A 12,565-nucleotide genomic window follows, 5' to 3' on the forward strand; every position below is an offset into this window, starting at 1 on the left:
ATCTGAAGCTTTTAGAATAACAAAATCTATTACTTAGCATAAATTATTGGTTTGCTATATACCAAATAATTTTAAATGGTAGTTTTCTGTCTGCCAGAATTAAATGAAAAGAAGACTTAACCTCAATTGAATGTGAAGGTGGACACTATGGGAGAAATTCCAGTTCTTTGTGGGCACCATGTGTGCTCTTTTCCCCTCCCATCCAAGCAAGGCTGTCAGTAGTTAATTCAAATACTTCTCATGAGCACTGGATTAACTGGCAGTAGTGAAAAACCATTGTGCAGTACTGTAAAAGACAGTGCCGAAGACTTAAAATAGTTTTCTAAATTTGAAATAATTTTTTCTTTTAAATATTCAGATTGTGATTTGTCTTTGTGACAACCTGTAATGAAACCTAATGTTGTACTGCATTAATTTCAGAAACTCAAATACTTATGAGGTACAGAGCTCTGAAAAAGAAGTCGGAGCGGTGCTGGAAGTGAAGCCGTTGGCTGCGAGCAAGCAGCCGGAGTGTGCAGAAGTGATAAATGTGCTTTTGACATCAGTAGCCCCTTCTGCAGGTGCAGGGGGAATGTTTTGTTCTCTAGCTAATATGTTGCTTATTTTGAGTCTACAGTAAATAATTCAAAAAGCTGCTAAGCCTTTAAGAAATGTGAATACAGAATATCTGGGGGAGGGGTTTATACCTCACAAATCATTGCTACTGCTCAGAGGCTGAGATTTTTCCAATTCTTAATTCTCAAAGGATATGTTTATGAAATAAGGCAAAACACAAACTATTTCTAAGTTGGTAACTATGGGTTTCTTGCTGTTGATGTAGTCTCAGTTGTAGAAAATCTTTAATTTCTTAAATGGGAAAAGTGTTTCATATGTGTATGTATTTCTGGAGTTTAATAGTTTTTTCAATTTGTTTTTTCAAACCTTTTACTTACGTGATTATAGTGTTCATTAAAATGCAGATTATAAGAAATTATAGATAAAAAGCTAATGGTCGAAGTAAATTTGAGTATCAGATGCCATTCTAATATCGAATATGAAAGCTATCAAAGTGATGAAATGTGTGCTAACACGAGCAGTTTCTTAAGTGTTTGTGTAGTGCTGTCTCTAAAGGCTGCATTGAATTGCAGCTCCAGCAGTGGCTGATGCGTCGTAGTGGTTTCTTGCTACTGGGAATCAGCTTTTCTCTAGGAAAATAACTTAAAGTACACAACAAACAAAATAAAATAAATGTGGCTTGTAATGCGTTATCACAGGCTGACATCAGTAACTTTTAAAAGATGTTTTAAATCAGTTTTCTTGCCTTTTAAATCTGGCCTGGCTGCAAGTCAAAGTAAATCTTTCTGCTTTATTTGAATATGGCACGATTGAAGAATCCAGTGGAGACATCCAGATTTTTAAAGGCAATGAAAATAAGTACTCAAGAAGTTTCTAAGAAGATGTTTTGTGCGTACCAGTGCGTGGAGTTTATTTGCTCAAGGTTTAAAACACATTTAGCATGGCTACCTTTGTAGGATGACTTGAACGTTGAGCTGTAGCTGTGACGTGAAGGTGAGACTCGTTGTAAATATTCTCCCATATTCCACGCTCTACATTTCTTCTCTCATTCTTGAGGGCATGATACTGGCACATCCTCAGCCCATCACAGTGTTTTGAGGGTTTGGTTTTTATGGTGTGGACTGGTCACAGCGTAATGTGGAGGAATGATAATTGGTTAAAATGTTTTCTATTGATTTCTGTGCTCAGCAGAGCCAGCGCAGTAACTCTGAACTGTAAAGCATTTACATCGATACCTCTTCTGGGGAAAATTCCTCTAATTTATTGATGTGTCAAAAATTTCTTCCATCTTCCACTTAAGCACTATTGGAGAAGATCGTTTTTAACTGGTTGATTTCCACACAGAAGCTCATCTACCATCTGCTGGGGAAAAACCAGTGAGCTGCTGGTTATGGCTCGACAGCCACAGGCAGGTCAAGGGCACATGCTCATAATTTTTCTATAGTGGTTGCTGACTAATTAACCACGAGGAACTTTCTGAGAATTTTCTGTTCAGATCGTTTTGGTCTCTCCCATTTTGTTAATGAACACAGGGCACCCAGCTGTGAGGCCCCGAGTGATGATTGCTATTATGGATTTATCCTTTCAAATCCTGCTTCTAATTTTAGGAAGTTTTATTCCTCGTCTTTCAGTTTCTGGTGGGAGAACTGTAAAAGGACAAGTTATTCCTCAGCGAATGTTGGGAAATACAGTAACAAGATTGTATAAATACTGGACTACAATAGCTCTATTAGAGGGTGGAAAATACTGTCTACAAAAATGACCATCTGTAGTCCATATATAGTTGAAGAATAAGTATTTGGATTGCATTTTTTTATTATTAGAAGGGTTTAGAAGTGGTCTGTTCTCACAAGATGATGCTTTATATTACTGTGGTCTCTTTTAGATCCCCCATCTCTTGGGTTCCCAGCACAATCCGGATATATGGGATAGAGTTGTCTTCTTCCCGTTTCCTCCTACACACACAAACCTTGTGAGGACATGGCAAAATCTAATCTGGTCTGTTCAGATTACTTACTGCGAGGTGCACCTGATTGTACAGAACTAGGGCATCTCCCTGCAGTGCTAATCACTCTTATCTTAAGTACATGCATTTAGAATAGGGATTGAGCTGAAAAGTTGCCCTACCTGTTCAGAAACTGTGTGTGTGTGTATATATATATATATATATAGGCTTAGAGATAGGTATTGTTCCTATAGCTGTTGGGTTTAAAGATTAGGTGTGATTTCTTGTTCCGCACAATCAAAGCTTTACAACTGTAAAGGCATATATGATTGATATGATAAAAGCTTGCACTTATATATATCTGTCTAGTTATAGTTATATATGTGTGTATATATATATATACACGTGTGTATATATATGTGTGCAAGCTTTTATCATGTCAACCATATATGCCCTTGTGTGTGTGTGTGTGTATATGTGTATGTATATATCTGTATATATACTTTTATAACAAAGCACAATTAGAGGATTTGACATAATAAAGTCCATCCCTTTAGTGCTCAGCTGTCAGCCAGTTTCCATTTCCCAAACTCCAGGTAAAGCAGCACGCTTTTAGCTTTAACTGTAGTTCAACATTTCTGTCTGGTTTTTCCCTAACCACACAAAATAACAAGATTAAATAGGATAACATTATTTGGGACTTTAAATCCACTTGCTTCTCCCAGTGGAAAGCTGTAATCTGGTCAAATCAGGGTCTAGCAGAGCAGTGCAGTGCAGTGCGTACCAGACTTTGTGATAAGCTGTTGCCCATATGTGTTGTCATTGTCCCCAGGAGACAGGCCTGGAAAGCTGCTGCCCTGGTGCAGGTACCCTACAATGTTTTGCATTAGAAAAGTGGACAGAGGAAAGATATTTAGCCTGTGCAATACTGTTGACACTAATCTTGTAAACAAAGGAGCCTGGCGTGGCGTTGTCCAAGAAACCAAACCTGCTGGTTTATTTTCCCATTGTTCTCTTGCACAGAGAGTCTTTTTTGGGCTGCAAACGGCTGCTGACATTATGCCACAGAAATTGCTACAAGGAAAACACTTGGTACTTTCCAGATCTCCCATCTAAGCCTGGCAGTGATGTGGTGGCTGCATTCCCCTGTTTATGTGCCACAGCGAATTGCTTGTGTTCATTTTGCGAGATGTTTTCCTCTTAAACCTTGGTCTCTCTTCCTAATTCTCCTTTTTTTTCTCACTGTTCCTGTCAGTTCAGACAGACTTTATCTATCAAATAGGTTGGCTGACTTCTGTGCCCCGGACTCAAAGATGCATGAAATGAAGCAAAAAGGGAGGACGGGGTTTTGAAGATGGAGGAGATCCCTGCCACAGAGGGGTGTTTTTCTGCGCCGTTAGAGTTTCAAGCTAAACAGATGGCGTTGGGAGAGGTGAAGCAGAGAGGTCATTTCAAAGTTAGTGCTGGTGTGCTCCCAGGGAGCTTCAAGAGTAACTCAATTACTTGCATGAGATCTCGGTGATGATGTGGGCAGGAGCAGGGGAGGTTTCCAAATTCGTACCAAGTGATGTGTGCCACAGCTGACAGTTTTGCAAAGGAGTCTGAAAGATGTGAACCCTTACGGGTGGAAAAATGCTTCTGTAGTGTAGCATCTTCACTGCTTGCTACTATGCAGGGTCAAATCCAGTCTATATGTCTCCATATCTAATTTCAGCTGCAGGACTGTGCTTTTTTGCTTGTTTATTCTCTAATAAATGCAGTTCATGACTTTCTCTCCTTTGGTGTGGTGGGCTTTCTCAGCAGAGCTCCTTTCTGTCCATGTGCACATTTCAGGAGGCTCTGGGAGCAGTCCTGAAGTTCACAGTGATTTTTAAGGAGTGCAAATACTTGTACCAGTGAATTTCAGGAGAAGTGCAGAGTGGGATATGCTTCCTGATAGCTCTCAGTGCCAGGACAGTTTTCCTGCCATTTAAACTCAATTTGGCACAATCTTTATGCTAAAAGAAGGGCATCTCTGTGTGCAAGTGGCGCTGCCTTTTCTCTGCCATCCGGTGCCGTGGTTTCCATCATGTGGGTTATCTTTAATTTTTGCTGGCATTTTCTGTCCCCAGAAGGCTTAGATTTTCTTTTCTGATGCCTTGCAGAGTGTCTCATTTGGGAACACCTCTGGTGAAGACTTTAAGATGCTGCTTTTAAAGCGTATTATAGCAGTGTCTAGCAACCACACCCCCATTGTGCTAGGTACTCTACAAACATATAAGGCACAGAATTTATTCTGAAACATTTTGGAAGTTCTTAGTGTACAATTTGATCCCGTTAATTGGTGCTCCAAAGAGACTGTGTGGATTGAATAAACTCACATTTGTTTGCCAGCCTTTTGAGAATCAGTACCTGATGTTTCTACTCCTTCATCAGCTGCCATGGCCTGAGCTGGACAAGCCAGCCTCAGAATTAATGTCTGCATAAGGCAAAGGTAGAATATGTTTAATGAAGTCATTCTGCTGCGGAGAATGTGCCAAGGCTATTTTAATTTTAATTAATGTGTACAGTTCAGATTTACGTTTTCCAGCAGGTAGAATCTGTAGAAAATATAGTGGTTTAATGTGCTTTTTTCAACTAGTAGTGTGTCGTTTTGCTTTACCCTACATACAATGAAATAATAGAGAAAAAATTCTTATAAACAGCTTACATGTCCTGCGGTTGGCTTTGCTTCAGGTGTTTCTTCACATTTGGCTAAGTTGAAGTAATAAATTGCTGAAAAAAAACTGGAAGCTGCTCTGGAAGCAGATGAATCATCTGAGTCAGTATTGTCTTTTAGTTTGCCCCAAGAAGTCTTTCCAATCTATGAGCTCATGGATGAGCTGGTTGGAAAATTTAAAAGAGAGGCGTGAAGAACATTCCCCTTTTTTTGCTCTTTGAAACCTGCAGGATCTCAGCAAAGCACAAATGACTCTGCTTTCCAAGCTGTACCACAGATACGTGTTACGATGAAAAATCGGGCATCTGACTTGATACCTCCTCGCTTTGTCTAATTTTGGACGTTGTAGGTGGCATTTATCTTATGAAATGTAGATTTACATGTTGGAAACGGTGATTATAAAAAGAAATGAACACTTGTAGAAGGCGATTCACTGCAGGTTTCTGAAAGCGGGTTGCACAAATTTCACTTTGTAAGTCCTTTTTCTTCCCATTGGTGGAAAAAAGAGGCAGTGATTAATTCTGACATCCTATAGATGCTACCCACATAGGTGACACAGTGTCTTTTCTGTCTGTCCATAGGCAAAAGTGGGGGTAGATTTAATTCTCCAAGGCAAATTGTTTGGATTTGTGGTCTCCTTCATGTGCCTTTCAGGATGGTGAACATCTGGGGGTTTTATGACAGCTGGATTGCAGAGAGGTCACAAAAACTACGTCTATTCACACTGTTAAAGAGTTGTTATGCTGTTAAATATAGCGTCACACTTATTAACATGTATTGACATAATGGTATTCTTATTATATTGTAAAACTGCAGTGGTTTATGTATTATTGCTGCAAATTTCTACCCACAGCAGTGGGTGGCCTCAGCTGTGCCCCTGTGCTCCCCTCTGCATGAGGATGTGCTTTATCCTTGGGAAAACGTGGCAGTAGGTGCTATAAAATGTAAAGTCATTTTAAATTTAATTACCTTGGGAACAACACAAATAAGATGGCTCTACTCAGTCTAAACTGCATTACGAATGTGTGCGAAAAATTTCCTTGCAAATGCTCCTTTTGGTGAAGATGAGCAGGGCAGAGGCAGATCACGGGTTAGGCTGACAGCGCAGCTCTTGTGGGCAGAGGAAATGACATCCTTTGGGGCTTTTGTTGTTATTTGGCTAGTTTATATCATTCATTTATTTCTTTTCCTGATGCCACACCACTTTGCTTACTTGGCTGCGTTGAAGTTGTGACTTTATTGCTCAATGTACTGGGATAGAAGGATCTCAAGGGCGAGAACATTCCACGCTCTCCTTGCGTAACAAACAGGTTATGCCGATTTTCGAATTGAATTTATGTTGGGGCAAAATTACTGTTTCTACACACTTAAAAATCAGTGAAATCAGACTTCACTGAGGATATTTTCTCTCGTAACAAGGACTAGATCAGTTTAACACCAACCGATTGCGCCCTGGCTTTCCTTCTCTGCCCTGAATTTGGGAATTGGCAATTTTTTTACTGTTTCTGCACACTTAAAAATCAGTGAAATGGAGACTTCACTGGGGATATTTTCTCTCGTAACAAGGACTAGATGAGTTTAACACCAACCGATTGCGCCCTGGCTTTCCTTCTCTGCCCTGAATTTGGGAATTGGCGATTTTTTTTATTGACTGAACTCAGAAGCAAACTGAGTTTGGCAAGTTTGAATTTGGCTTGTCGTGGTGAAATCAAGCTTTGGCTTGGGCTGCCCATTGTCTGCTATGCTAATCCCTGTTATTTCCAGCTGAGTTGCGGTGTAAAGTCATCGGAGCAGCGTGGGCCCTTTGTGTGTACAAGGAGAGGTTAAGTTCTGCAGGCAGATTGCAGTTTGGGGATTAATCACCTGGAATGGCGTGAGCAGGGCTCGAATTCAGCCAGAATTTGGAAAACTTTGTCACAAGGAAAGGGTTTTTTTGGCATTTTTCATAAACTTGGGTTTTGGTTTAGTTTGCTCAGAACTTACTTCTATTGCCGCTATATTTAGCCTAATAAAATCCTAATGTTGATATTTTAAATGTGCTCTGGAAATCCTATAACAGAAATAACAAGCAATTTAAACTATATAACTATATATAAACTAGATATAAACTATATAACTATATATAAACTATATAACTGTAGCTATTTAGGGACTGTCAGTATTGTTGTAATCTTTGTTTCGGAGTTGTTTCTAGTTCAGCTTTGGAAACCACAAATAACTGGTGGGGGTGGGAGGGGTAAGGAAGCCAAAATGTGGTTTATGAACAGATTCAAAACCAATTTGTCTTGGGGTGGTTTGGAGATAAATAGATTTTATTTTAAAATTTTAAATGCAGTTTTTCCCCAGACCCTTCTAATTAAACATTTGTATGTATGAACTTTTTTGGACATGCTTTTAAATGCACTCAGAAGCTGTTGCTTTCCTATTCGAAACACTTACTTTGCTTGAAAATCCAACGCTAGTTATTATTAGGCACTAGCCATTGAACTTTCATTTTATGCCCTGGTACAAAAGAAGTGGAAAACTCTGGTCTGGAACAGGGGAGAGTTAAGTACACAAGAAATGAAAACAAATACCAGCTTCTTCACAAAGAGAGATCGGCTTTATCAGAGGAAAAATGTGCTATGGACTCACATCAGGAACGAGGGAGAAGTCAATTGTAACTGTAGGTAGTAGCATAAATATCCATTTTTCTAAAGTATAACTTACTAAGTCTTCAAATGGAAGCTGCAATCCAGTCATCACTTGGCTAACGTTACATAAAATGATCCAATAAGTTAATACCCAACTTTTTTTTTAGGTTTCAAATCCACCTAGTTAAATAAAACCTTGCAGTTCTTCAAACTTATACAGTTTATTTCCCTAATAGACACTCCCTTTGACATCTTTGCCTTTGCTTTTGTCTTGCTTTCTTCTTCTTTTCCATAACTTAATACTGTAAGAAATGACAGTGTTTCTGTGTGATAGGAACTGGAGTGGAACAAAAGTGCTTATTTAGGAAAAATACCCCTGTTACTGGTTTGGGGTGGAAAGAATGCCTAGTCCTCATCAGGGAGTTGCAGGCTTTAAGCTTTTGTGGGGAACTTCCAAATAATGGGTGAATTGTATGCAAAGTACTGACCCTGGTAAGAATTTGCAGGCTTCGAGTACAATTACGGAGTAATTCAGAATTTATTGAATGTTTCTATTTCAGTCAGGGGATCGTTCTCAGGGTGGAAATTAGGAGTTAGCAGATGGGGTTAACATCTTCAGTCTGTGGGCAGCACTTGAAAATGCCTATCTGTGGCTTGTGTATGTCCAATGTATGCATTAAAATGTAAACAAAGTCTAGAAATGTATAAAATACTTGAGAAATGTATAAATATCTAGCAGGGTGTGTAGCATATCAGAAATTACAGTGCTTTACCTGAATGTTATAGAGGGGAACAGCAATGGGTGATGGTTGATCGCTCCGGTTCAGACATGTAGATAATTAATACTAGGGCCCAATTAACACTAAGTGGCCCTGAAGCCAACCTCATTATTGCATCTGACTTAAATACTCTTACTTATTTATGTATTTATTTATTTTCCATCTCTTCCTGTTGGTCACTTACAAACTTTCTTCCTCAAGAAGTCGTCAGATCTGAGAAAAACCTTGTTTTTCTGCCCCCAGGCAGCTCTAAGAGGTGCTCCTCGATGGTTCCACCCTGTTGATAAAGCATCTTTTTGTGCTTTTTATCACTCAGATGACAGTGCCTCTGCTGCGAGCAGCATGGAGGTGACGGATCGCATCGCCTCTCTGGAGCAACGTGTCCAGATGCAGGAAGACGACATCCAGCTGCTTAAATCTGCCCTTGCCGATGTGGTTCGGCGCTTGAATATTACCGAGGAGCAGCAGGCCATGCAGAACAAGAAAGGACCTACCAAAGGTTTGCATTTCAGATGTATCTAAAATAGGTAGTGCGATTCAGTGAGGGTTTTAGATGTATTGAAATTATTATTCTTTAGATCTTTGTAATGCTCAAGATCAACAAATCACACTAAAGAAAAGAAGTAATCTTGAAATCTAACCTGTTAAAGAGAGCACCTAAAAAGCCAAGTGGTTGAATCTGAGAGCTTTCTGGAGCTCTTATAAACCAGCCAAACATTCCCATGTTCTCGCTGCTTAATCCACTCCCTGCATTTAACCGTGGCTACCAATTCCTGACTTGTGATCAAGATTATTTTATAGACTCTTTGGGGAATGTTTCATCTTCTGTGGGTGAAACTCCTACAAGTTGGTTTTTTTCTGGCAGAAAACGTTAATTAAATTTAAGTAAAACGTAAGGTTTATTAGAACCCAACTGGTGTGGTTTACTGTAGGCTACAAAAGCCCTGGAGACTGCCTGGCTGCAGCTTGGCAGGAATGAGTGAGGTATTTTGGGGGAGTCTCAGGACTAAGAGTGGTGGCAGCCGAGACGTGGATATAAAGTTGTGGCTGACTTCACAGGCTCTCTGCTGTCTAAATTAAGAAGTTGTTTCTTTTGGGGTCCCAGTATGTATTAATATAAATTTAAACCTTACTTCACATTGGAAATAGTAATACATAAGTATGGATTACTAATTTTCTGAGCTGGAAATTAGGACTTCCTTTCATTTTAGTTCTAAATTTGTGGCTCTGAGACGGAGATTTACTTTTAGGCATTGATTTGACAGAATCGGTAAGGAACTACTTAATTGGTTTCCTGGACTGAGATGTCACATAATGTGTTATGTGGGACATAATATATGTTTTATGTCTGGACATGAGGAAAGGAGAAAGGGGCAGAATTACAGAGCCGCATAAGTTGATCATATATCACTACAGTTGTTGGACAGAATATGCGGCAAATACCTGTGATCTTGTTTTCCTGTTCTCTTCCATTTCTGTTGTGTTCTTCTCATTTTGCCTTTGTCTGTTTGCAAAAAAAAAACAACCCTAAAATTAAAATATCAGATGAGTTAAACGTTACTAAAGATAACCTCCACTGTGATAAACTGATCTTACCAAATCCGGTTGTACAAGGAATTAAGAGGCTTTATGTTGCCTTTAAAATAGATCTTATCTGATGCATGGAGGAAATAAAGTCGAGTGATTATTACTGAGTTGTAGCCAAATCAGTTGTTCTTGCTTGTTGGCTTATTTAGCAAAATACGGACCAGATTTTCCTGGGTTCTGTGGGCAGAGTTGAGCTCTAAATCAGGAGACGCTTTCTTGGTCGTGGCAGATCACTAAAGCCACAGTTAAATGTACATTGAAGAAAAGCTGCTTTCTGCCTTGTATGGCTTTTTGGAGGATTTAACTTGTTTGGGATTTTTAATTTATTTTAAATATGTGTGTATGGCATGGATACTTCTTACTGTGTGTGTGAAATGACAGCGTAAGAAGTTGTACTGTGATAATGCAAAGGGAGGACTGCAAAGCCGAGTGCTCATCCATTCCAAATTCCTCAGATAAGTCCTGATAATTGCCAACTAAATCCAGCTAATTTCTGGAAACAATTGCCGCTGTAAGGATTTATGTAAAGAACTTTTGATTTTACTACGCATCAGTTGTATCCTTAGTGTGTGATCAGCCTTATTAAATGTACTTTGTAACATCAACCAGAATTTGAAGTATCCTGGTTATTTCTTACAGCTATTTTGCCACATACACGTTTCACATGATGGCCTGTTTTTCCTGCCATAGGCACAACTGTTTTATATGAAGTTCCTTAGCATAAGACTAAGCTGAATTTCAGGACTGGAAGAGCATTACAGAGGCTCCTGATGGAGATTCAGGAGAGGGCTTTTGCTCAGACATGGGTAAAACCAAAGCGGTGGCTTCTTCACTCGGCTGCATGGGACTCGATCCATTTTCTTTCCATTGATCATTTAATGTTTAATCCACATTGAGGATTGTAAAAAGTGGAAGTTGAGCTTACAAAGTGTCACAGAAATAGTGGGTTTGAAGCATACTGTACGCTGCTGCTTTAATTTGCTCTGTAGATGCCGTAGATTAGGATTAAAAGCACGTGTTTGTGCCTCCGGAAAACAGGATCTCCATTTAAAGTCTGGAACAGGAAGCTTCATGGGACAGAAAACAGCATTTTTGGAGTACTTCAGGTTTGAAAATTGGTTTAAAGATTTCAAGGTTCAGTCTCTCAAACCTGAATTGAGCTCGTTTTCAGTCTTCGTGTGCGTTCTTGTTCTAGACTGGGGTAAGCAGTTTAAAAGCAGCGACCATCAGGGAAAATGAGCTCCTGAGCTTGTCCATTCGTGGAGCTCCTCCACTGATGATATTTTGGGTTTTTGGATGTCATCCCTGCCCCTTTTCCTTATTTAATTCACCCACTCAGAGTTCAGTGTGGCTTCCTGCCTTTGTTTTAGTTGCACTTGTTGTTCTTTCCTTTTGCGGTTATTGGTTTGTTCGTAAACTGAACAGCCCCATTAATCCATAGATCAGAGTGTGACTAAAAAAGCTGCTGCTGAGGCTGATAAACATGTCAGTCCCGCTGCCACAGGTAAGAGCTTGGAGCAACACCACTGCCAAAATCAACATTACTGACAAAGCAATAACGCCGAGTTTGAGTTACTGACTCCTAACAGCAATGGCACGTTTGGGGTTGTTTGACTGTTCTGTCGGTGACCACTGGTGTGAAATAGCTGTTAAGTAATAAATATAATACAACTAAACAGCTCCTGGGTAAATAGTGGGTTAATTGCATAACATCTATTGTTTCTGTGTGCCGTGTAAGAGTTTTGTGGTGTTGCTGTCTACACTTGCTGACCGTGGAGCTGCATCTTTAACTCTCCAGCTCCAGAACTGTGTGTTCTGGGTTGGAGTTGGATTTACAGCAAAATCTCTGTTAAAGGTTGCAGGGTTTATTCCTGGTGTTTGCTAGTTTGGATTTCATGAGGTTAGGAGAGTAAACAGACTGCAGCTACTTTTTAATAGGTATTTTTTGTGCAGCTATAAAGAAGGAAAATATTTTATTAATTAGTTTAATTAACCTTAATTGCCGTTCTAATTTGTGATCTCAAAGCCTCGTTAAAGTTTTGTGAACTACAGAAATCTTGTCAGGAAACAAGCCTCGACTGTAGCTCTCCATGCTTCTGGATCGGTTTTATACGTACAGATTAATCACAGCACTTGGGAAAGAAGCAATGAAGCATCCAGCACAAAACTGTAGAAGGATTTTAATTTGGAAGAATGAATACTGTAGAAGTAAATAGAATTTAAATTAATTTAAAAAAAAATAAATAGAAGCATGAGAAGCCAAAGTACAGTCAGTTTTAGGTGTTCAGCATGAGCTCTAGAGACAGCATTAGTCTGTTAAAATAGATTGTGCCATCAGTGCTACAATCAGATGCTGTCATAATGTAAC

At 39.4% G+C, this 12,565-nt stretch overlaps 1 protein-coding gene across 1 annotated transcript in view; it reads left to right on the forward strand.

Annotated features, from left to right (window-relative positions):
* Positions 1 to 8,952: 8,952 nt before the first annotated feature.
* EML1 (echinoderm microtubule associated protein like 1) overlaps positions 8,953 to 12,565 on the forward strand; it is a gene marked incomplete at its 3' end in the record, with an annotated part of 35,836 nt that continues 32,223 nt past the window's right edge. The window contains exons 1-2 of the mRNA XM_010189991.1: positions 8,953 to 9,109; positions 11,639 to 11,701. Coding sequence (XP_010188293.1) covers positions 8,953 to 9,109; positions 11,639 to 11,701 — 220 coding nt within the window. The remainder of the gene's footprint in view (positions 9,110 to 11,638; positions 11,702 to 12,565) is intronic.

The sequence above is a fragment of the Mesitornis unicolor genome, unplaced genomic scaffold (assembly GCF_000695765.1).
Source record: "Mesitornis unicolor isolate BGI_N332 unplaced genomic scaffold, ASM69576v1 scaffold12858, whole genome shotgun sequence".
Taxonomy (NCBI): domain Eukaryota; kingdom Metazoa; phylum Chordata; class Aves; order Mesitornithiformes; family Mesitornithidae; genus Mesitornis; species Mesitornis unicolor.